The 25,732-nt window shown below is 39.7% G+C and overlaps 2 protein-coding genes across 3 annotated transcripts in view; one reads left to right on the top strand and one right to left on the bottom strand.

Moving 5' to 3' along the window:
• Nucleotides 1–14,579, top strand: part of GLIS1 (GLIS family zinc finger 1) — a 161,449-nt gene extending 146,870 nt beyond the window's left edge. The window contains exons 9-10 of the mRNA XM_081195385.1: nucleotides 5,793–5,960; nucleotides 11,043–14,579. Of these exons, the coding sequence (XP_081051511.1) occupies nucleotides 5,793–5,960; nucleotides 11,043–11,182 (308 nt within the window). The 3' untranslated portion in view covers nucleotides 11,183–14,579. The remainder of the gene's footprint in view (nucleotides 1–5,792; nucleotides 5,961–11,042) is intronic.
• The window catches only part of LOC308587687 (doublesex- and mab-3-related transcription factor 2-like), a gene marked incomplete at its 5' end in the record, with an annotated part of 47,270 nt that overhangs the window by 12,189 nt on the left and 9,349 nt on the right, over nucleotides 1–25,732 (bottom strand). The window contains one exon of one of the 2 annotated variants that reach the window (XM_081195427.1): nucleotides 18,034–18,097. The exons of the other annotated variant lie outside the window; for it this stretch is intronic. Of the gene's footprint in view, nucleotides 1–18,033; nucleotides 18,098–25,732 lie in introns of those variants that run through there. 2 annotated transcript variants of the gene reach the window in all.

Genomic DNA, 25,732 nt, shown 5'->3' with positions numbered 1-25,732 from the left:
TGCGGAAATTTCCTGAGTTTAGTATTTTTTGGACTAGTTCAGGTCTTTGTGGCTCAAGCAAGGCCACAAACCAGCAAACCAGCATCAGCAAATGACAGTATCAAATAAAAAATGATAGTAAACATTAACAGTTTATCATCAACAAAGGATAAACATAAACATCTAGAGTAGTTTAAGCCAAAACCCACAAGTCTTGAAACTAGGCTTATAAGCAAACCTAAATAATAATAATAATAATAATAATAATAATAATAATAATAATAATAATAATAATAATAATAATACCTTTATTGTTAAAGTTATCTTTGCTTTAAAAAAAATGGAAATAAAGTGTAATTTTACACTACTTAGCACAACTACAAACAAAATACACTGTATAACATAAAACATCTTATAGTTACCATAAGTATACCCAAAACATTGCAAAACCATGTTTTATATCTGGAAACAACTCATTTCTCCTGCTATAGTCAACAAAAGGGTTCTATGTTATGAATGTAAGTTGTCACTGGGTTGTGACCTGGCCCACTCATGCATCAGACACCAACTTGCACAATGAAGCTCTCCCTCTCCCCTGCAGCCCTCTGTGTGCCCTCAAAATCTAATCCTGATGGTTTGGGAGACCCTCTGGAGCAGAATTTGGGGGCACACGGGAAAGAGGAAGTATGGTTGCAGAAGTGGATGCAACCAATTTCATATTTTTCTTTAAATCTGATATAGTGTTTCAATTTAACCACTGAGGCAAATTTGCACAATTTTTCTGTCCATTCTTTAGGTTATATCATGGAAACCCAACATTATCCTAGCAGCAGTTATCATATAATCATACTTTACTAGATCATGCACATATTTCAAGAAAAAGAACACAGGGTTTAGTTGAATTTTATATCTTAAGGTTAAATCTACAGTTATATCTAAGAGTTCAGGAACCCCCCCCCCAAAAAAAAAATCTGTGTCTTTACATTCCCACTACATTTGGTAAAAATCCTCTTATTTCTTGGCACTTCTAGCATATATTGGCAAGTAGTTTTTATGTAGTTATTTCTCAGCTGTGGAGTAATGTACTATCTATACATTACATAATGGCATAATTTTATAGCAGCTGTCCCTTATGGGCCATGTTTAAAGAAAATGTATGTGCACTGTTCCATAATTTTTATCAGACATCCATTGGGGTATTTTTACCTATATTCTTGGGCAAATAAACCCTGTATTCTGTAATGTGTTCTGATTCTGTGTCATACGTCAATTTTAGTTTATGGATTTTTGAATGTGTATGACTGCTGTTCTCAATAATTAATTACTCAAAACTCCATTAAATCTCCTATTTGCTGATGCACACCAAGATATTCCTACAGAAATGATCTCATCTATAAGTATTCAAAGCAAGTTGGATTTTTCTATTTAGTCTTCAATCTATTTAATCTCAGAATATGTTAACGTGGTGTTCTGACTCACAAAATCTTTAAACCTTAAATAGTTTGATTTGCAGATATCAAAGCCAGTATGCACATTGTATTTAATTTGTCAAGCACTGATTCTAAGGGTGATGGGCATGAGCGAAATAATCTTTTATATTAATCGCAAATGCTTTAGTTTTGGGATCAGATATGTCAAAATGGCTTCTAAGCAACTATAAAATCAATCTATCATTAAAAAACAAAATAAAACGTCGTTCTTTACCAACATAATCCTACAGTTGTTATTTTCCCCATAATATCTTATGGACAGTCTCCTATTCTTATTTGAAACATGTTCCTTAAGAATTCGGTAACTTATCCAGTCCAGAATCCAAATAATACAATTTGCAATACAAAGTGGATTCAAACTGGAGACTTCCAGACCCTTTCTCATTTTTTAAAATCTTGCATATCTTTCATGTTTTTATTTGATTTTTGCATGTTCTTGTTGCATGCAACCATGACAAGGAGAACATTTTTTTCCTTGCGGATATGAACATAGCAAATCTTTCATAAGCAGCATAATCAATTAAGGTTCCAGTGGACAACAAAAAACATGAAATGGAGCTTGTTGCAATACATTATTTGTCCCTACATAAAAGCTGACTTGATCAGAAGCTGAACAGGTTATTAAATTTAAAAATATTAATGCCACTGAAGCACAATAGCTGATTTATGATAGCTGATAATAACATATAACCACATTACAGTAATAAGCTAAGTAACTATGAAACCACAAGGGTTTAGCTGCTTAAGAGTAAAGCAGAAACAAACATACAGAATAACTGTTGAACTATTGTAATAAGTTTATTCTATAAGAAAATCACACATCCTGTTGGAGGGAAGTGTTGCTTTTTCATTGTTCTGTGTCATAGAGGTTTTAAAAAGCAATTATTTTAGCCAAACACCAAAATATTACCTTAATTTCAGGCCAAGTAAATGTCATTAATATCCTTAAAAATAAGTTATTTTCTTATAATGAGTGTTTTAAATTAGTAAAGTAGTAGCATGTGCTCAATTTTTTTAACTCTAAAAATGAAAATATAACAACTGTCAACCAAATGTAAAATCTTTGCTCACGAGAGTAAAAGGCATATTTATACTTCTCCTTCCTCTGGGTAATAGAAGTCTCAAAGAAATCCTATTTGGACGCATTATGGATGAGAATGCATGGACAATGGATGAAAACAAAAACCCAGCAGAATTTTTGACTTCAGCTAAAGTAGGATCAGATGGAAATTGTTATGCGTTGAAGGAATTTGGCAACCAAATGAAATAGCACAGCTATTTATATATCTTACATGATGTCTTTTCATAGAGATTTTATGTAATTTGACGAGTTTGACTTATTTGTGCTCATACATTTAAATGGAATGACATGAACGAATTGGCATTTAATAGGCATATTCCAATAATTTCCTCATTACATCATTCGTTTAAAAAGTGCTTTAGATTTTTGGGTTGTGGCTTGAGGGAAATAGAGGCAACGAGCATACTTTGTGATGTGGTTAACTACAGCTTTTCTGTGTCACATTCAAAGCAAAATTGTAACTGAATGTTATGTTTGGAACACAGTTGATTCCTTTATTAACTGTTATACTTCTACATTTTATTCCACATAAAACATTTAACAGTGATCATTTAAACCGACAGGGTGTTTGGGAAATTCTTCATTGGAAATTAGCTGCCACAGATTTGATTTAAATCTGACAAACTGAAGGAATGCTGAAATCGTTTGGGGTGCGGGGGGGGGGGATGTCAACTCTGCTGCTGCTGCCAGGACTTCGCTTAACACAAATAGAAATGTTACTTTATGAAACTTACAAAAATAAAAGAGATGGGGGGTGGAGAAAGACCAATTTTATACAGTTCCATGGAATGGTTCATATTTTAGCCCCTTAAGAGTTTGGAAGTCCTTTTAAAAGCTCCATGTTTAGATTGCAGTACTAAACCACATGTGGTTGTTAATTGCACTATCGTTATGGGATTTGAACCTTGTTTTAAGCTCCTGCTGTTACTCTGTGTTAGATCTTGAAAGACACTTTGGCATGAAGGACCGACAAATCTGTAAGAGCTTAAGAACAAAATGCTTTTAAAAACCCACAACAATATAAATGTTTCCCCTTCTTTGCCTGAAAATAACAAGAGTAATCTAACAGTGGAATGATGAGTAACATGAAGAATATCTATGACATATTTGACAGAATGTCCAAATTGAAATATCAGCCGAGTAACTGTTTGCAAACTAGGGTGGTTACGAGTGATGAGGGAATGACAGTGGGAGACTTCACTCTGAAGTGCAGCAACACTGTAATCTCAGTAATTATTTTGTCATTACTTGAGCATTCAGCAAGCCAAGTTGAATGATACTCATCACAGTATGCTACTTTTATCTGGAATGGAAATGCAGTTGAACCGGTGTTTCTGATTAAATCGGCTGTATTGTCAGTCACTCCGCAGAGCTGCAAACTAAGGTACTGCAACTCTAGCCATTTTCTCTATAATTAGCATTTTGATCCCCTTAGCACCTGCTAACAAAAGTAGGGAGGCAATTTTAACAGGTCCCGCCTATGCCACTTCCCACTCTGCCCCTCAAGGGTCCCCACACCCCCAGCAGATTTGTGGGGGTACAATAGGGAGAGAAGGTATTAGTGAGAATCTCCTCCTTTATTAGGAGAGACCATAATTTGATCACAAGGCCTTCCATGATTGGATCAAACACAGTTTGATTGGTCCGACAGTTACTGTAGAGAATCATAGTTGCTGTATGCCAGTGTTTTCCCTGTTGCCATCTAGCAGACTGGCAAAGGACCTGGTGCAGAGGAATTGTTTGCACTGAATGCTGTGATTGCCATGCTGCCATCACCTCTCTTGAAATACGGAGCCCTTTCAAAACAAATTCTGCAGTTCAGTTATTTGGGAGAGGAAGCATGAGCTAAATTTATTCCCCCCCCCATCAAACAGGAAAAAAACCCTGCATGGATGTCATGCTTTTATTTGAACGCTTGACAGATCATATACCTTTCCTCTAGATGTGGAGATCATGGGAAGAGAAACAAACTGCTTAGAGAATGCTATTTTGAGTGGGGAAAACATGACAAGGATGGGTTAAGCAACCCCCTATACCGCCCCCATTTCTCCACTTAAATTTACCACTTCCCAAAATGGTTTTTCGTATTGCAGGGGAAACATACATTCAGCAATATGTCATGCCTAATTTGGAGAGAAACGTGGGGAAAGAGAGATGGCATGTCATCATTTCTGGAAGATGTCTCTACCGGACAGGCTGGAAAATGTTCAGCTTTTCCCTTAGCAATGCATACAAAGTGCTCATTGGAGCTGAAAGGATGGCTCAGTGGAATCCAAGTGTCTCATTGATTCACTGCCCATCTCTAAAGTATACAGTCATCTTAGAAGGTGTGTGCAGAGGACTTCATAGTTCATAAATATAGAAATGAGGATAACTCTCAACATCAATAAGGTACTGTCCTTGAAGTCTCAGAGTGAGATAGCTGATCAGCCTGGCATAAGAGCTCTTTGAATCTCTCAGCCAGACACTCCCTGCCCAATGCCAAAGACGATATACCTAATTTTATCAAGGCAGCTTTCATTCCGACTCCCTGTCATGTGTGATTGGAAATACCTTGTGCTAGGCCTGACTCCATTTTGCGGGGCGGGGTGTATGTGTTGTGGAGTTGCCCACAGTGCCCCCCACTAGTTAACTAGTTGGCAGGGGGTGGCTGTGGCAGTGAGCTGCTCCATGCACCTAATATTACTACAGTGGTGCCTCGCAAGACGAAATTAATTCGTTCTGCGAGTTTTTTCATCTTGCGAATTTTTCATCTTACGAAGCACCTCTTCAAGCAATGCACCCTGGGTATTAACGGTTTTAAGAAAAAGGAAACAAACTCGCAAGACGTTTTCATCTTGCGAAGCAAGCCCATAGGGAAATTCGTCTTGCGAAGCAACTCAAAAAACGAAAAACTCTTTCGTCTTGCGAGTTTTTTGTCTTGCGAGGCATTCGTCTTGCGAGGTACCACTATATTACTATTAATCCACTGAAGTTACCCTGCAAGACCTCTAGTTGCACAACAGAACTCCCCCCCCCCCGCCAATAAATCTGTTCTAGGAGTGTGCAGGAGCAAGCGTTAGGACTGTCTCTCTGCTCTGACAACAAGCCTAGAAAATAAACTCCACAATATCGCTAAAATTAAAAGTTTAAAGATTGATGTCAAACTACAATAGACAGTACCGCCATGAAACAAAATTTCATAAATAAAACCAAATGCATATTTCAAGTACTAAAAATGTCTGTACAATATCTATTTGCAGGTTATCAAGGCAGCTTTCATTCTATACAGAACTGTTTCCACTATGAGGACTGTTACCGAGCAATGGACTCATCTGTCAACAGTGATGCACTGTCAGGAGACTCCCATTGCTTTAACCCTCTGCGACAAAATGGCTATCACATCCTCAGTGCACCTATAGCTTCAACAGGTAACTGATCTGGGCTGTACTGGATTAATTTTGCTCAATACTTTTTATAGGGGGAAAGCAAACATCTTTTTTATATTTTATAAATAAGGAAAGTGAGGTGCTGCTTTTTTGCATGTGTTAAGGTCCCCTAATTCTCTTCTTTCAGAGACTGAATTATCTGAAGCTGCACAGCTAGAATTCAGTCTCTGAGTCAGGTGTTGCAGGAAATGTGTGGCTCTTATCCATCCACATGTCTCCCAGTATTATCTAGTTGAATCAGACACATGGCACGACAACACTGTATTAACATCACATGCCTGTTTCAGTTAAACATTACTTGAAGGCATGCAGAAGAATTGTCGGTTGGCAGTGACTACATGTTTCATACAATGCCTACATTAGATCTAGTTCTTCAGCTTGATCAGCTAACATTGCAGCTAAAGGTTTCTGTTTCATGGATATACAAAATATTTGCAGATTTACCATATCCTTTAATACTGAGACAACTGTTTTTATTTCTGTATTTAAGTTCACAAAATTGTAGCATGGTTGTGGAAATTTTGAGTTTATAAAATGTTACCCAAATATTAGAAAAAGGTATTAAATTCCTATTGGCTCTTTAAAAGGTTATTTTTATAATTTCAAATTGCTTATACACATGCAGTCTTTGAGGTGCCAGCCAATAATGTTTAATGCAATTTTTAAAAAAATAAATAAATAACCAAGATGTAAAAACAAAGCTGTAAAATATACATAACTTTAGCAAACTCCTGCTGGCATGCTTAAATGTCTCCCCCCCCCCCAAGATTCTCTTCATTTGCTTGCCCTTTTCTGAAACTTTTCCAACTCTACAGTATCCCTTTTGAAATGAGGCGACCAAAACTGTTCACTGTATTCCAAATGCAGTTGCACAACAGATTCATATAATCTGTTGTGCAACTGCATTTGGGAATCCAAGTGAGGATTCCCAGGTAAGATCCTCCCTCTATTGTGTGGGCAGGTAATCCCTCCCCTACCTGGCCTGGTCTCCTTGGCAACGCTTCCCCCAGGTGGGATTGGACAACTGACTGAGGTAGGCGGAGACCTCCAGGTATCTCACCTGAGGGAAGGCAAACCAAGCCTATGCTGTTGGAGCCGCTCCAGATCTAGGGGCTGCGCGCGTCCATGCAAAGGGCGCCCCCCGTTTTAAGCGTGGAGCGGTCATTATGATATTGGCAGTTTTATTTTGAACTACTTTCCTAATGATCCCAACATGGAATTTGCCTTCTTCTAAGCTAATGGAACCCTGGGTTGATAGGTTCATTGAGTTATTCCCTATGACTCCAAGGTCTCATTCCTGGTCAGGCATTGTGAGTTCAGACTCCATGAATGCATATGCAAAATTATTGATTTTTTTGTCCTAACATGCTTTGCTTTACACTTGTAATAATGAATTTCATTTGCCATTTTAATGCCCCATTCACTCCACTTGGAGAGGTTGTTTTGAAGCTTTACACAATCCCTTTTTGTTTTAATGGCCCTGAACAATTTAGTATCATTAGTAGACTTGGCTGCCTCACTGCTCACCCCTACTCTAGATCATTTCTGAACAAGTTCAAAAGCACAATCCTTGGGGGATTCCTCTTTCTACATCACTCTATCTGGAGAACTGTCCATTTATTCCTACTCTCTGCTTCCTGTTATGTAACCAGTCCCTAGAGTCTTTGGAAAGGTACTTTGCTGAAAGCTTTTGGAAAATCCAAATACATTATGTTAACCAGATGACCTCTATTTATAGGCTTGTTGACACTCTCAAAGAATTCCAGTAGGGTAATGAAATAGACCTTACCCTTGCATAAGTCATCCTGATTCTGCTACAGCAAGGCTTGTTCTTCTACAGTATATGGTTTGTAATATTATCTTTAACAATACTTCCCATCATTTTTCTGGGACAGACGTTAAGTTAACCCACCTGTAAATTCCAGAACTGCCACCCCCATCCCCGAATCCCTTTTTTTAAAAAATGTGTTGTATTGAGGCCATTTTTCAGTCCTAAAATATGGAAGCTAATCTTACATATATTACATATAATATAAGCAAAACAGTCATTTCACAGAAGGTAATTTGCCTCAGATTCAGACTGGTTTATCATCAAATGCAGTTACCTTGTTCCAACTAGCACAAGTTAAAATCTAGCAAAAAGTTAAGGATGGATTTTTTAACCTACAGTTGACATTTTTATATGTTGTTTCATGTTCTCTGCCTTTTTGGAAGTTGCTTTTTTGATGTTTTTTAAAACATCCTCTATTCAGGTTAACATCAGATTGCATATTAGGATTAGTATAGAGCAGACTAAATAAACTTTTCAAAAGAAGTCATCGGAGCAAAAAATAATATCATGGCAAGAAACCAAATTCAACAGCCATTGATATTTTTATGTCTGGCGCCCAAACTGCTATGAGATATTTCACTTTGGTACTTTTTCTATTTAGGCAAATACTTAAGAGTCTTAAACACAAAAACAAACAACCCTGCAATTCATAGATAATTTGTTTGCCAAATAGACCATTTGTACTCACTGGGTCTTAGTTTAGTCTTTCTTTTTCTTGGTTTTATGGTACCATCAATATAAGGGAGATCTCATCTACTAAAAATGCCTGGTATGACCGACAGAAAATCCTATTAACAGAGAATAAATTCTTTATCTTAGTATTTTGGATGTTTTGTGCTATCTGGGTTGCTACAATGGCATCTGGGTTGTCATGGCTTACTACTGTCCATTCATTGTGGGTGAAACAGAACCTAATAAGTGCACATAGGTGCATTTGCTATCATTTATCCTTGTTATCCTTTCTTGCCAACCTTCCTTTGCTGTTTTCCCACTGTTGAAATTTGGATTGTAAACTCCTGGGTTGACTGGGTGGTGGTGATGTTTTATTTTGTCACTTATGCCAATCTGCAAAGTTCCATGCACATTGATAGTGTTATATAGAAATAATAAAATAATTATGTACCAAGAGCTGCAATAAAATAAATTCAAGAATGCAACCCAGAGCAGATCCGAGTTCCATGTTTATTCAGATTCTATTGATCATTTGAATGGAAGAAGCTGCCACACAGACCAAGAGAGGAGTATATGGGATTCGGTTCCAAATTTATTTCAGCAGAGTGTTGTAGACTGAGCTGTAGCACAAAGGATAAACAAGTTCCTTGTGCAATGGGTCCCACTTACCGTTTTCTGGGGCTATGTACACACTATATCTTTAAATTATGTTATTTCCATCTATGAATTTTGGGTGCTGTAGTTTGTTAAGGGTTGCTGGGAATTGTAGCCCAGTGCCCAGAATCATTTGAGCAAAAGAATGTGTTTTAAAGGTATAGGTGTATACACAACCTGGTTGTTTGCTTATACACTCTTTTGAGCATGAGGCTCTCAAAAAATCCTGAAACTGGAGAATGAATTGGACATTGTGGGAAAGGGAGATAAGTTCCAGGTCTTCATACTTTCTCAATCTCTATCTTCATTGTCAGTCAAGTACCTTCCTTCCCGCTGCCCCCCATTCCTACAACTTTCCCTTTGAGCTCCGGTTAGCATAACAATTTAGAAGAAAGTGTGATAACTCTGAAATTTTGTCAGTTCTAAACAGTGGTATTGGAGCCAGAAGATTAAAAGTTGATAGTTTTGAGAGTATTAACCCTTCTGCAGCACTCTTTAACATAGCTGTTCACCCCTTTCCCCTTCCCAGCCACATTTTCATCAGCCAACTGCATTTGGTTTCCACAGGTGAAAAAGGATGAAGAGTGCTGTTAAGAGTTGGGTCTCTTACTAACAGGAATTTAAATGATAACAAGGAACAGATACTTGTTCTCCAAAAATGTTTTATAGTTGATAAGCAGCATCTCTAAGGCTGCAGCGCTGTGAAGCTATAAAATGCACAACGAAAAATTGCAATTGCAAACAGAATTGTTTTTTAAGTTTCTGCTGCAGCTGCTCACGTGGCTGGCTGGTTTTAAACTTAAAAGTGACTTGCCTGCATAGCTATACAAGTAGCTGCAAAGGTGAGCTTTGTGTGGTTGTTAATTATCTTTTGCCAGGGTGTTGCACAAACTATATCCACATATCTCTAAGTCATATTTTTAAAACTTAAACAACAAAGTCCTCCATTCATACAACAGCCAAAGATCCAGCCACTATAATTTCATTTTAGAAACATATTTTGTGTATCCCCTGACCCAGGATAAATAAACAGTCACTCCCCACATTGTGTCCAGCAGTAAGGCTTCCAAGTCTTACCAGTAAGGCTTCCAAGTCTTAATTGGAAATCACTGACAAAGTCATGCAAAGGAATTTTATGCTGTAACTTCAAAGAAGATCACGGTTACTGAAAGTTTTAATGACAATTTGTGAATACAGTGGTACCTCGGGTTACATACGCTTCAGGTTACAGACTCCGCTAACCCAGAAATATTACCTCGGGTTAAGAACTTTGCTTTAGAATTAGAACAGAAATCGTGCTCCGGCGGCGCGGCAGCAGCAGGAGGCCCCATTAGCTAAAGTGGTGCTTCAGGTTAAGAACGGACCTCCAGAATGAATTAAGTACTTAACCCGAGGTACCACTGTACTGTATTGGCCAGGAGTGTCAACTTGAATAAAAATTGGGGGGGGGGGCAGGTAAGCCCACATAATTGAACACAAGACCTGACGCGCACACACCATTAAAACAGCAGTGCCCCTTTGGGGGGCCTCAAATATTGTAGGGGGGGACAAAGGGTCCTCAGCCCCTGGGAGTTGGCTCCTACGGTATTGAGTGAAGAAAGCACAAACAGCTGCTGCGCAACAATAACATGTATCAGAAGCTGTGGAGTTATGACTTAAGCTATGAGTTCAATTGCATATATTTTTCTTTGCAGGCACAAACCGGAGGTTTTGAGAGAACAAGTGTAGGAAGGGAATGTGCTTGAGCAGCTCCTCTCTTTCCATTCTCAAGCCTACCTGCTACTTTGGATTTTAAAAAAACATTAATCTTAGAACTGAGCATCACATTTAGTTTGCACCTCGTACTCAGATTGTATTTGCCACCTTTCATAGTATTAATCAGTCTCATGTGCTTGCCATATTTTCAGGCTATGAGGTCATTTCTGAAGCACAATGTGTGTCGGAAGAAGTAGTTATCAACGGAACAGAAGAAAATAATGGATTTTTCCAAAATGGCACTTTTGATCACTGTTTGAATCACATTCCTCCCATCTATACGGATACCTAAGCCCGGCTAAAATATTTGTTTTCTTTACCATGCTTATGCCTTTTGTATTTACAGAATTGTTGTTCAGCTACCTTAACTGTATTTAGTCTGCAACTAAATGTATGTGCTCATTTAAGTCAACCTCTCACATTTTACCAATCTATTTTATAAAGGAATATACTGTACAATTATTGGATTCTATTCCTTTGCTGTGGCACTTTGAAATTGATTCTCTTAAGGGAGAAGGGAGAGCATCCGAAACTGCTTGTTGTGTAAGTTCTTTTAGTAAAATATAAATCTAAATTATATAATATGCTTGTAAAGATTTTTTTTTTGAAAAATATGTTTTCAATTTAAGAATCCTGGTCTCTTTAATCACAGTTAATTCATCTGATGTTTTCTTGACTATAAAAGGACTTCTTTAAAAGTCACAGACCTCATGTACATAAAAGTTTTCACTATGCTGAGCTGGTTTTATATTTTCAATTTTACAAGAAAGCATTAAAAACTGGAAACAAGTCTACTGTCTTTTTTAAAAATAAAATTTCATCTGCCATTTTGCTAAACCTTAACATCAGTGACTTAAGAGCACATGCAGTTGTTTGCTGCAGTTTATATCTTCTTTCCCAAATGCTGTAATTGGTCATCCACTAACTTCTCATAAAACTATTCTTCTTTCTGAATATGCTTTATGATACATTCCTGTGTTAGTATAACTTACTATTTTGATATGGTGCTGAAACTGACTAATTTTGTGTCAAGAAGCAGCTGCCCTGGTCTATAACCTTTGCAGTTACAGAAACCAGTTTACCTTGGTTATTCACAGAGGAAAAGGGAATAACCATATACATGTATGCAACCTGGGGTGGGGTAGATGTAAGGGTTTTTAACACCATCCTCAGCAACAGCAACTACATGCAGGAGGAGAAGTCTGTGCCTGGAAGTCGGTTTATCCAAATGGACTTTTCCTTGCTAGATCATGACCTATGTTTCGCATTATTATATTGGGTTGCCTTCTCTTTGGACAAGCAAAGTTTTAAACAGCCAAAGGTGAATGCATCATCCAAATAATAAATACTCAAAGTATGCAAATGCCTTTGTGCTTCTTGAACCAAGGCCATTATATTTCACCATCGGTTTTCTTTTTTTTAAAGAAAGCAACAGCATATAAATAATAAAATCAGAAGATAGCCTAATCAACTGTAAACTTTCCATAGGCCATGCCCATATCTCCCTCTTGTGGCTAATTAATGCAAAGCTATGAAGACTTCTATATTTCTCTGAAAGAATACAATCCTATCCTCTCCAGTTAATCAAAAGTACCACAAAGTTGGGTGATTTCGCACAAGGAAGTGAAACTTAGAATTTCTGTGCATTAGACACAGCATTTCCCAATGCTACTGATTGTTGGTGACATTCGTGGATTCTTATTATTCTTATTTGTATCTGTCAGCCGCCCTGAGTCACTTACATGGAAACAGGCAGGGTATATACATATATTTGATTATGAGAGCATGCAAGGCAACAACACACTGCTTGAAAGTCTTGAATATGAATAAATACCCTATCAAGCTAGTGCTATGTTTCCATGAAAGCAGACTTCAATGGCAGTAGTCTGGGATGGCCTCAAACTCCCACCATCCCAGACCATTACCCATAGTGGTTGGGGGTTGATGGATGTTGGAGTCCAAACAACATCAATGGGCACTATGTTTACCTGTGTTCTAGCCCAATGTACCAGCTGAGGCTGTGCGCACACCACTGAAATAGATGGGGCTTACAGGGTTCTCCTCGCTCACTTTTTTTAACACTGAAAAACTGGATGCAATTGTGAATATCTGACTAGAGGTATTGAAGCAGGATCAATATGTGCAGAGAAGACAGCACTGTATTTTTCTGGGTTATGCCAAGTAGATGCTACATTCTGTTTACAATCGTAATTTGGAAGGTTTTTAACAACATCACTCTGAACTCCACCCAGTTCTGCCCAGCAATAAAACAGGCAAGAGACTATGTTACTTTTTCTAAATATACAAATGCATTTCTTTCCATGGCAATGTACTGTTTCACAGAACCTAATTTTCTTTATGGGGTTAAAAGAAAAACAGTCCAACACTCTGATTTAGATTTTGGAAGAGGCATTACATCTCTGTGGTTGTCAGTTCAAGTTCATGAGCTTTTTGTTCTAGCCAAAGGCCATGACAAACTTGTATTAAGCAATAGTATTAATAAAAGAATACAAAACTTACATCCATAATATAAAAATCTGCAAAGCCTTTGCCAAGTTCCTGAGCATTAAAACACAGGTTCCCTTGTGCCACTCTGACAGCTCCAATTCTAATATTATTTTGCCTTTTAAAATCCAATTTGCCAACATCCATGATGTAAGAGAGAGAAGTTACCAGAGACACCAACAAACTCAATTCCAGCAAATGCTGGGTGACAAGAGCATCTGCCTCCCAGCCATTCCCAAGGAGGGCCTAAGCAGCCACTCCTATCTTCCTTGGCTGGTACTAGCAAAATTTGGTCTTTGCTAGCCTGGCCTAGCTGGCTGTCTTGCCTTGCTGCCTTCTCCCAACGTTATAGACAAGACTATTTTGAAAGGCCTTTTACTCAGCAAGCATGCAAAAAGGCAGGCAGCCCAGGCCATGCAGTTCTGCCAGACACCATGTGGGTGCATGCACCGCTGTGGTCACATGGTGTAAAATGGCAATAATTCTCCTGCATTACAGTACAGTGGTACCTTGGGATGCGAACGGGATCCGTTCCAGAGCCCTGTTCGCATCCTGAATAGAACGTAAGACGCAACGGCACATCTGTGGGTGGGTGGGTGGGTCGTGTTTTGCTGCTTCCGCGCATGTGCATGACGTCATTTTTAGCGTCTGCGCATGCGGCGCAACCCAAAAGTAATGCACTCTGTTACTTCCGGGTTGCCGCAGAGCGCAACCCAGAAGCGCTAAACCTGAAGCACATTCAACCCGAGGTATGACTGTATTTCCTTGGGCAGGCAGCAGATGAGCATTAGGCAGAGTAGTGAGCTGACAGTTGTCAGATGCTAGAAGACAAAGCTGTATGTGTCATGCAACCTGCTAAGTTAACCTGCTGCCCTCAGCTGGGGCATTGAAGTAAAAGTTAACTGTCAGTTCAGTTATCTTCTGTAAGTATCTGGAACAGGGAATTACTTTTGTCCTTCAACACAGACAAAAAATGTCTTGGGTCACCCCTACCCCCAGGCCTGTTAGCCCAGCACTGAAGCCCCAATACATGAGGGGGTCCATAGGAAGAGAGGGTCAGGTGTCTGTGTAGGCCCCACAAAAGCCTGAAGACAGCTCTGAGGGAGGACAGCTCTTGCAGAATGAAATGTGAGACTCTTTGCCTGTAAATGTAGTAAGGTTTCAAATGTGTTAAAAGCACATTTGGGTTTCACGGATAAATTATTTTCTCTTACCGTAGAATTCTGTGAAATATTAGAATAACATTCAAATCTCAGTTGGGGGTTGCATAAAGTATGAAATTAGGTTCAACAATAAACTATTTTCAGTAGCAGGATTTGTAGAATAAGAAAAACAACTATTATTGATGTTATTTGGCATCTGTATAGCACTTTCAAGTGTTTAAGACCTTTTATGTGTGTTATGTAGTGGCAGTTCTTACAACAACCCTGTAAGCCTTATAGGGTAGGGTAGGTCTTGCAAAGATGCTTAAGGCCCCTTGATGTCAATAGGACTTTAAAATGTATAAATGCCCGTAGGATTTAAACCCTTATCTGTGGGAGATTTTAGTCTTATTCAGAAGTTCCTCAGACAGATTCAGGGATTCATGATTCCTCTCCATGCTTTTGTTATTATTTACGATTCTATAACATTGTATTCTACCCCTCCATCAACTTGATCACCAGCTTTGCTTTTGTTTAAAAAGGAATATATAACAATAATCTTGTAAGTACATTCAAACCAGATAGTAGATCTAGCTGTTGTTCATTAGAAGATTTTTTTTAAAGTCCTTATGTTGTTTCAGTTTTGTAAGATCTGTTCAAACACCCTGTTTCAATTACTTGCTTTGTGATACATAATTCAATAAGCCAATGCAGTTGTCTTAACCTGATCCTTTAATCCAGCATTCCAGCTATGAGCCTCTAACAGATGTATGACAATCAACAGGTGAAGCTTTTTAGGAACAAATCACGTATGATGTCTGGAGACCCATTATTTAATCTTCTGCATTTTTAAGCATGGTAAATGCAACTGTGGGTGGAATGGGGGCAAGTTTGATTCAGAACAGGGCCATAGCATAAAGGGATTTTCTAGCCTTTCCACCCAATTTTTCCTGTCTGAATTAACCCTCCACCCCTGGAAATTGCCCCCTGGAGCAAATGGCAGATGGGGATGAGGATGGGGATTCACACTGCAGCCTTCATCCAAATCAGCCCTGCCTGCTTCCACAGCTCAGATATCAAGATACTGTATCTAGCTTGGTTCTCAGTTTGAAAATTGCATTGAGAAAGCACAAGTTGAATTCATAGGGCCTCGGTTTACAGCATGGGTAGGCAAACTAAGGCCCGGGGACCAGATCTGGCCCAATCGCCTTCTAAATCCAGCCCGCGGACAGTCTGGAAGTCAGTATGTTTTTATATGAGTAGAATGTGTGCTTTTATTGAAAATGCATCTCTGGGTTATTTGTGGGGCATAGGAATTCGTTCATTCATTTACTTTTTTCAAAATATAGTCCGGCCCCCCACAAGGTCTGAAGGACAGTGGACTGGCCCCCTGCTGAAAGAGTTTGCTGACTCCTGGTTTACAGAATGGCAGCAACCTCAGAATTCCTAAGTATTTAATAATGCCTCTGCTTTACCAATCCTCCTACTGGTCACACATCTCAATCCTAGGCAATATTGTACAGCTTAAAGAGATTTAATGAGAGAGAAGGGGTAAAGGTCATAAAGGCAATCTACCTAATTCTATCTAACTCTATGTTCTCTCTTGTCAGAAGTTAAACCACTTCCCCTATCAGCTGGCCACCAATATTCCAACTTCTTCACACACAAGTGGTTCATGTGACCCAGTATTGAGAATAAAAGTCCTAGTGGTGGTGCAAAGGTCCTGCCTAATATGAATGTACACTAATACAAATGAGGATTACCCCAAGGATACCCCAACCATCACTGGCTCCCTGGAATGCTGGGGAAGAAAACATCAGGGCTGCCTTCAGATGGCACTTTATTCTACGTTCTCGAAATTTCTTGATCTGTTAATTTCTGCATTTAAGGCATTTTTTTTAATGCAACACAAAAACAACTTCTGGAAATCCAGCAGAAGTTTGGTGCTCATTTCTGTGTTGCTTAAAAAAAATCACAATCCATTTGCAACCCCATTAACTAAGAAAATTGCAGGAGTTTTACATTGCAATTTCATGTGACAAAAATTTGGACAGTATCCCAGCATACAGTTCTTCCATACCATTTAAAATTCAGAGCAACATGGTGCTATAGCTATCAAAAAGCCACTGCTCCATAATGGAGTGTAAAAGGAAGGTTAGAAACTGGGACAGAAGCACCAGCATTATAGCCAATAAAATGCACTAAACCTGAAGTCTGAATGCAACCCAGATTGCTCCACTTCTAGGCATTATGTTTTTAACTGCAGTAACAGCACACATTATGTTCAAGCAGGAGCAGTGCAATTCTAATCCCTTATTTGTTACTATCTAAAATATTTTGGGAGCCATGTTGGTAGTTCAGTCCATAATAGATAAAAGCTAATTATTTATAAAAACAAGTCCTGCAGTAGTTTATCATCAGAAAAGAGGGTGGGGGAGGAGGGAGATTTCCTGCCCTCAGGTTTACAATCTAAAAAGACGCAACACAAAAAGAAAATGGATTGGGAAGGAAGAGGAAATGAACTCAGGTTCAAATTTCAGGATAACAACCAGTTCACAATAGCAGTTTTATGTATAGATGAATTTATCAAATTGCCAACATCACACATAAACCCACCAACAGTACCTGAAGTAACATTGTCTGAGGTTTGTGAGAGAAGCCAATGTTTGCAATGATGCTGCCCTGTCTTGGCCATGTGGGGAAGAGACAGAGTTGAGTTGGCATAATCTGTTGACACCCAGAGCTTCCTGGCCTGGCTCCTTGCAGACACAGCAGTCATCCACATGCTTTTGGAAAGCACACAAGCAACACCTGGGTGAAACAGCACTCTCCCTACTTGTCATTCCCAGAAACCACTGTTCAGAAGCATACTGTGGCTGACCTGGAAGGTCGAACATGATTGAGGAAGAGGGCAAATAAGCAGTAGCAAGAGTGGCAAGTGGGCTAAATCAGGAGGGTGTCAGCTGCTAATAGCACCTTGACTAAGGGCCTCCAAAGCTTGAAGTTGTCACTGGGAGACAGAAATGCCTGGTGCATGTCTGGGTGGCCCAGCATGCCTCTAACTAGTGGTTCTAATCTCCCTTGCTCTCTTAAGCCCAGCCCTTGCTGTCATGGATGTTAGCTGCAAATAGAACACTTTTCACACACCTTTGAGAAGCAGATAACACAGATCACTTTTGAGATGGTTCTGCTTTGCTTGCCACAGGAAGCCAACAAACTTTCTGGTCTGCCAGTTCCATAAACTGGCAGGAAATCACGACGGGGTCCCAATTTGCAATAAAATGTTAGCAAACACCCAGTTCGGCCAACCCAATGCTTTTTAAAATAACACTATTCATCCTGTGCCTGCCAAATTAGAGGCGAAATTAAGATATTTTACATGCAAGTCACAAAATTAGATCAGGCCTGTGAAACGAGCCAACTATTTTTCTGCAAGCTGGTGTCTATTGGTTGTATTAGTTAACTATTTGGAAGTAATAATAGTAATAAAGTAAACAAATGACTGCATGTGAAGGGAATTGACTAGGATCCTGATACATCGTGATGGCTGCTGGTGGCAACTGTACAAGGAAATAAGAAAAAGAATTATTTTGTGTTTATAGTAACGACTACCAATATGGAAGCAATTAGAACACACTTGAACATTCTTTTTGTACAGAACAGATCGTGAAGGAAACAGTGTAAAATGATTGTTACTTAATCGGATCCATATGTGCTTAATTCAATTTTACAATGACAACATATTGCTATTGATAATTAAAAGAATCAGAGAAGTACAAGGACACCCAAAGAGCTGACAGCAGCATTCCACTCCATTCCAATGCTAGCAGAAAGCGGTTCACCAAATTTAACCATGGTGTAGGTTTCCCTGAACTCTGTCACATTACACCCAGAATGAACCAGGCACGATGAAGCAAGAGTGCAAACATTAAAGATTTTTTTTAAAATAATAATAATAAAGCTTTGGAATGAGCTAGTCTCCTGGGGAATAAAACCCTGCAGATTTCCACAATTTGGAAGACCATAGAAGGCTGTGTATTTTGGCTGCGTAGTCTAACTAGCTATTTACAGCTGCAGGACCAGTCACACTATGGAAGACATTTTATATAAACATGACTAAACGGTATAAAGTATTGAAGCATTTTTAAAGATCATGCGGTCAGTTTTTTCAGTTCATTCACATGGTGTAATAAATTTCTGACTAAGGGGAAGGGGGTGGAATTAGTCCCCGAACATAATCAACTACTACTAGTCATTCAAATGCCCTCTTATCATTCAACAAGTGGCACCAGAATCACTTTTCTCCCTTCAGAGGGCAATTCTTCTCCAGTCACTCTGTGGTATAATTCGTATGGGGTAAAGGTTGTGTGAAGGATCCAATAGAAGGTCGACTCTCTGGCAATAATTTGAAATCCTGGCTATAAATGCAACCCTGATTTTTGAGGCTTGTGGTAGATTCTTTGTATTAACTAGACACATATGCATCTATTGGGAAGAGGGTTGAAAAAAGTTGTTTAGCAATGAGAAAAATATGGTTGTGTCCCACATTTGGGATCCATTTCATAATCCTTTGTGCTTGTTTTGCTATGAGAAGCAATCATATAAGCAGCATATAAGCATGAAGTGATGTCAGCTCTTTTATATCAATATTTAAATGTGCTTTGTTACAGATCCCGATTTGATAGCTACAGTCTCTACGCCTCTGCCGTAGGCTTACATTAGCAAGCAGTATTTTTAGACTACATTGAGATGAGAGCAAGGAATATAAGATCAAACCCACCCCACCCCCTGCCTTCTATCTCCACAATTTACTGCTTGAAACTGTCCCCACCCACCCAACCTGGCTTTCTTCTGATACTGGAGCTTCATCCACTTTCGCCAAAAGGGGAACAGATTATAGCAGTATTTAGATTCCCTATTACAGGGAATGGGGGAAACACAGAGTACAGTGGTATCTCAGGTTACATACGCTTCAGATTACAGACTCCGCTAACCCAGAAATAGTACCCCAGGTTAAGAACTTTGCTTCAGGATGAGAACAGAAATCGTGCTCCGGCGGCGCGGCGGCAGCGGGAGGCCCTATTAGCTAAAGTGGTGCTTCAGGTTAAGAACAGTTTCAGGTTAAATACGGACCTCCGGAATGAATTAAGTACTTAACCTGAGGTGCCACTGTATTGTTTTATACAGAGCAACTAAGGGAGGATGGATCCTGTAGAATGGATGTGAGTGAAAGAAAAGACCATGGAAGGTGACTAATTTGCTTGTGCGCGCGCGCGCTATCTCTCTCTCTCTCTCTCTCTCGCGCGTGTGTGTGTGTGTGTACGATTTTGCTGACTTTCCTTCTTGCAGATGGAATCCTCTTAGTACAGAGAATGTAATATATGATCAGAGGACTGTGAGAAGAAGGTGGATGGATTGAAAGTTTTTCTACTCGCTGGCTCAGCCTTGGGAGACATACAGTTTGACACTTGACAAATGTGGGATGGTACTTGAATGTAGATTTGTTCATTTCTAAAAAGAAAGATATCATCTGCCCTGGAATCCCTTTTTAATTCTGAGCAGATGAAGGAATGCTGCAGTTTATGACCCAGGGAATAGAACAGATGAAATCCTGGGCTGTTTAGATCAGCACCCTAGGCAGCATGGACAGGAGTTTATGTATCCTACAATGATTTCTATAAGCAACACATTCACCCACCCTTCTGTGGTTGGTCTTCATTTTCCAGAAAGGGGTCTAGAGGCTTACATCATAAATTGGTTTCTGTGCAAAAAGTCACTGGATACTGGTGGCTTTTCTGCATTAAGGTTTATTTGCACACACACACGATAGAAATCTCATGACCATAACACTCTGCACACCTTCCAGAAATGATCTGCAGCAAGTAAGTTTCTGTGGCAACACTTTGGCTTAAGGATACCTAAAAAGTTAGGGTCATTTATATAACAAAGAAACTGGCTTGACCATCTCAGCAATACTTTTTTTCTGCAGAATCTAATTTCAAGATCCAATCACAGCAATAGAGGGAACCACAAATGCCCATTTGGTCCAACCAAGAAAACTAGCAGATCCAAGCGAAAGATTCTGATACGAAATCTTCTAATATGAGTGTAACACTTCACCATCCTTCTTCCAATGTAATTCAAATGCTTGATATGTCATTCTTGCAACTTTCTGACTACTCTCCTGCCCAGTGTCTACTGCCACCATCTCTTCCAGCTAGGAATCAGAGTGCACTATAGAGTGTGTCTACAACAGCGTCCCACAGATGGGGAAGACATTGTGCCACTTCCTCCAAGACACATGCAAACTAATTTCCTGTAATGTCTGAATAAGAATCAGGAGGAAAGGAAGGGGAGGGACATGCAGGCACATGGCTCATGCATTGTTAGATAAACTGTTTGCTGACAGATAAACCATTATTTGTTGAACTGACACTCTCACATCTGAACCTTCCAACATAACTTCTAAGTCAGCCTATGTTTCTTTTAGTCAGGCTAAGCCAAAGAGTTAAAGGTTGGCCTGTGCTGCAGCAGCTAGATGCCAAAATCCAGCATCGCCTGAGCTCTGCGAGTGTGGCTTTCTCCCGATTGAAGTGCAGAGTGTTTGAGGACCAGGACATTCGCAGGGAAACCAAAATGCTTGTTTACAAAGCTGTTATACTACCAACCTTACTGTATGCTTGTGAAACATGGACCACTTATAAACGCCAACTCCTCGAAAGATTCCATCAACGGTATCTCCGAAAAAATGTACACATCACTTGGGAAGACAGGCAAACTAATAACAGTGTACTGGAAGAAGCAAAGATCACCAGTGTTGAAGCAATGATTCTTCAACATCAACTTCGTTGGACTGGTCATGTTGTGTGGATGCCTGATTATCGTCTTCCAAAGCAACTACTCTATTCCAAACTTAAAAATGGAAAGCGTGATGCTGGTAGTCAACAAAAGAGGTTTAATAAAGACTGTCTCAAGGCAAATCTTTAAAAATGTAGTATAAACACCAACAATTGGGAAACACTGGCCTGCGAGCGCTCGAATTGGAGAACAGCCTTTAGCAAAGGTGTCATGGGCTTTGAAGACACTCAAACTCAGGATACAAGGGAGAAATGTGCTAAGAGAAAGGCACAGCTTGACAAATCCACACCGTGATAAACTCCTGCCCGGAAATCAATGTCCCCACTGTGGAAGGACATGTGGATCCAGAATTGGCCTCCACAGTCACTTATGAATGCACACGAAAGCTCATACCAAGAACTAACTTAGTTGGTCTTTAAGGTGCTACTGGAAGGAATTTTTTTATATAGTCACTTATGAACTCATTGTTAAAACCGTGTTTATGGAAGACAATCTTACTCAGCTACGAGTGATCACCAAAGAAGAAGAAGAAGACCCTTGAACCCTTATTTATGAACAGAATTCAAATCCTCAAACTAGGATCCTTCACTTCACTGTTTCTCCTTCCTTGTCACTCTCGGTTAGAAGTCAGTCATGCAACTTGTTTAAAATTCTCTCCAGGGCAGAACTGACTGCTTACAGTTAGCAGCAGAAACCTTGTTTGGCACCAAAAACAGAGTTACAGTCACACCTGATACCTAATACTACTGGCAGCAATAAAATTACAGCCTGACATTTGACAGTTTAAAAACTAAAACATTCCACACAAACTGCATTGACCCTTTCATATGTACTCAAAGCCACATGTCCAAGCTGATGTTTCAGTTCCAAATTAGGTGGCTAAGCAAAATATGCAAACAAAACAACTGCAATAAATTATAGAGCTCTGAATGTACCACTGCAATTGCACAAATCAAGGTCAGACATGCTAATGATTAAAAGCTGGAGAAGCAGCAGCATCTTTGCCTTTTCCCAATTGACAATATACATGTCAAAGTAAATTCCCATGCCAATTGTAAAAACTGATTTATCTCACTGTACTAAAAACACTTATTGTAAGACATCTGCAAAAATGTTTGGAGGCTACCACATTTAACCTTTATTTTCAAAGGGTAAGTTACTTAATTTTGTAGACTGCACATTGTAGATTGTATTTTTACAAGAAGAAAAGAAAGACAGAAAGGAAGGAAGGAAAGAAAAGAAAAGGAAATGATGTATTTATTCATTCCAATTTATATCCAGCATTGTAGCCTTTGTAACATCTAAGATGGCTTTAAAATTTGCTACTGTAAATGTTATGAAAAAATAAAAAAAGGGTTTGTAGCCAGGAACTTTATTGAAACTATGCAACTCTTCTCAATTTAATAAAGTGGTAGCTAATCTATCCCTTGTCATTCTCCAGAACAGCTTCTCTCACACAAGTGCTCATGGAACGCTATAGTTTATAACATTATAGAATCACACAATATAAAAGAGTGTTCGGGAAATAACAGGAGACAAACAGACCAGCAGTACAAAGATTAGCAGCATTGGAGGAGATGGAAAAAAGACTCAGCCCTCCCAGCGCAGGCAAATCCACAGGACCCAATTTAGGGTTTGCTTTTAAACTCGACTGATGAATAAAGTCAAGCCAGTTTGCAATTGTACATGATGAATGAGAAACTGAAAAGAATACTCCTCCTTGGAACATAAATGGTAGCACAGCAAGCTGCCTTTCAACACGGTATCAAATACTGGAAGAACTGCAAGTCTTACTTTTATCACGAGAGGGAGCTCCAGTTCAAGCATTTCTTAAATGTGAATTTGAGAGTGGAGATGCAGTGTTTTGTCCAGCGAGAATAAGTTAACAGAGGTACTATACCGATAAAAAACAGAAGTTACAGTTTCTGACACCATGTTTGTGATAGGACAGGCAACAGTACCTATAAAACTAGGCAAATATTACATACTTTATTTTTAACCTACATTGTTCTTTGATTAAACTTTTATAAATAGGGGCGACAGTAGCACCGAGATGGGGGAAAGGATATTCAGAGTTGTACAAAGAAAAGTAGATAGGGAAGATCTTGATTTGGAATCAAGCCTAAGGGTTGTACTGAACCAGCTTCTAACTCAGAGTAGGCTCATTGAAATTAACGAACCTAAATGAGCCACATCCATTCACTTCAGTTAATCTACCCTAAGTAGGATTAACATTTAATATCAGCCTAAAAGCTGGACCAGGAACTTCTGCAGTGCAAGTCCCAACTACACACGTTTTTATACCCATGGCCATTTTTCTAAATTATCTCCATACTGTTGCAGACTGTGTTTGTTTACTTATTCAGGTCATCTAAAATATTTCTTTTTCAGATATGGGATTTATACTCTGCTCTACAATAAAATCATTAAAGTGACGTACAAGACTCAAGAACAGAACGTATTTTCCATTGGGAGGGGGCAGCAGGTGCCTGCCCTTGTGCTGCTGCCACTGCCAGGGCAGAAGAGGAAGAGGAGGAGGTGGTGGTGGTGGTAGAGGAGGTGCCTGCCCCTTACCCTTGAGGACTTGTTCTGGGGTGCTTAGGGCAGGTTTTACATAGGTTTTCTGGATGCTCGTGGCCTCTGTTGTGCTTTCAGCAGCGTGTATTGTTACAGAGTCTCGGGAGCCAGGGTTTATGGGTGCCAGATTCCCCTAAATCCCAGGGTCTGATAGGTGTGTTAGCATTTAATCAATGTTTCGAGTGTTAAAATTGACTTCCAGACACTGGATTTAGAAAAGCATTAAAACACAGTGCCAAGCCAGCTTCCCTTGTTCAGGAAATCGCCTGGGAGATCAGCCATTAACAAAAGACAAAGGGAAAGTAATGGGCCATTAGGAAAGCCAGAGAGAAGGGACTCTGTGCCAGGCAGAAAATGGGAAGGGTCCCTCCTCGCAGCTCTGAGTAAGTTTGGAGACAAAGCAGAGTAAGGTTCAGGAATGCAGTTGGCCATGATGTGAGCTGAAGGTTGGAGTCTGTAAAACGCAGCAAGCTAGACAGAAGGACAGAGCCATGGTAAGCATGCCTGGGACCCCTGAAATCTCACATCGCTCAGAGATTAGGGTGGCGTGCAACAGTACTTTGTGAGGTGCTTTCAATAAACTTGTATTTTTGCATTTCCACATACCGGTAGATGCTGTGTGCTCTGGGGAGGGGCGGCACAGCCTGTGTCTGTCTGGGATGCTTGTGGGGCCATGGAGTGTACTAGTGATCTCCACATCTGCTGTGCTGTTAGTGTGGCTGTGCAACTGGAGGAGTGTGTGGTGGGTGCAGTCAGGGTGTGTGACATGTACAAATTAGAGGCTGCATGCAGAATGTGCTCTGTGTTTCTGCACTGCTTCCCATGGATTCTCTCTAAGAGCTCTCACAGTCTGCACACACCATTAGGAGGGCTTGGGTCCTATCCACTCTGTGTGTCAACAGGTGGCAGCAGTTTCCTTGGTGACAGTGGCTTTCTGTATTTCAGCAGATTTTTCTATTCTGCTGGGTTGGTGCCAGTTCAGCCATCATTTCTGCCTTCCTGGAGCTTCTGAATGGACTCAGGATCTGGAATACTTTATGGCGGCTTAAATTCAGCCAGCATATATTAAGCCTGATTCCCATGTTTAGGATTGCCCTGCCCGCTAAGATTCAAACTGGTTCACAGCATATCATATTAACAACTGCACTACCCTGCTGTGCTTAATCCATTTCCATTTAAAATCGGTGGGATTCAAAACATGCTTAGGTTGGCTGGAACAAACCTCTAATTATCTACATTTGTTGTTAATTGTCCAGGCAGGCAGCCCCAAGTGAACAGCCCTGACCTCTTTCACTCTCAAGGCTTGAGATTATCCAGACATTTCATCTGGTCCTACGGTTACTTGGAAATATATACGTATAATGAATTATACCTATTAAAATCATTTAAACTGCTTCTGTTTAGAGATGACACTACAAAGCCAATTGGATTTTTGTGAACCAACTTAAAAACTGTATCCTTGTGCACCAGTATAGTGAATCTCATTCTATATTGCTTTTAAATATATTTATTTCCCCTCTGTTTTCTGGCTAGCTACATGCGGTCCAACAAAGCTAATGGGACTCTGTTATTTCTTCATTATCCAGATAGAAAGAAAAAAAGCAAATGCCATTACATGGGTAGGCAAGCTAAGGCCCGGGGGCTGGATCTGGCCCAATTGCCTTCTAAATCTGGCCGGCAGACGGTCCAGGAATCAGCATGTTTTTACCTGAGTAGAATGTGTCCTTTTATTTAAAATGCATCTCTGGGTTATTTGTGGG

Source organism: Podarcis bocagei, assembly GCF_964188305.1.
Source record: "Podarcis bocagei genome assembly, chromosome: 5".
Taxonomy (NCBI): domain Eukaryota; kingdom Metazoa; phylum Chordata; class Lepidosauria; order Squamata; family Lacertidae; genus Podarcis; species Podarcis bocagei.
The sequence above is the reverse complement of the archived record's forward strand: the minus strand, read 5'-3'. Positions and strand labels throughout refer to the sequence as shown.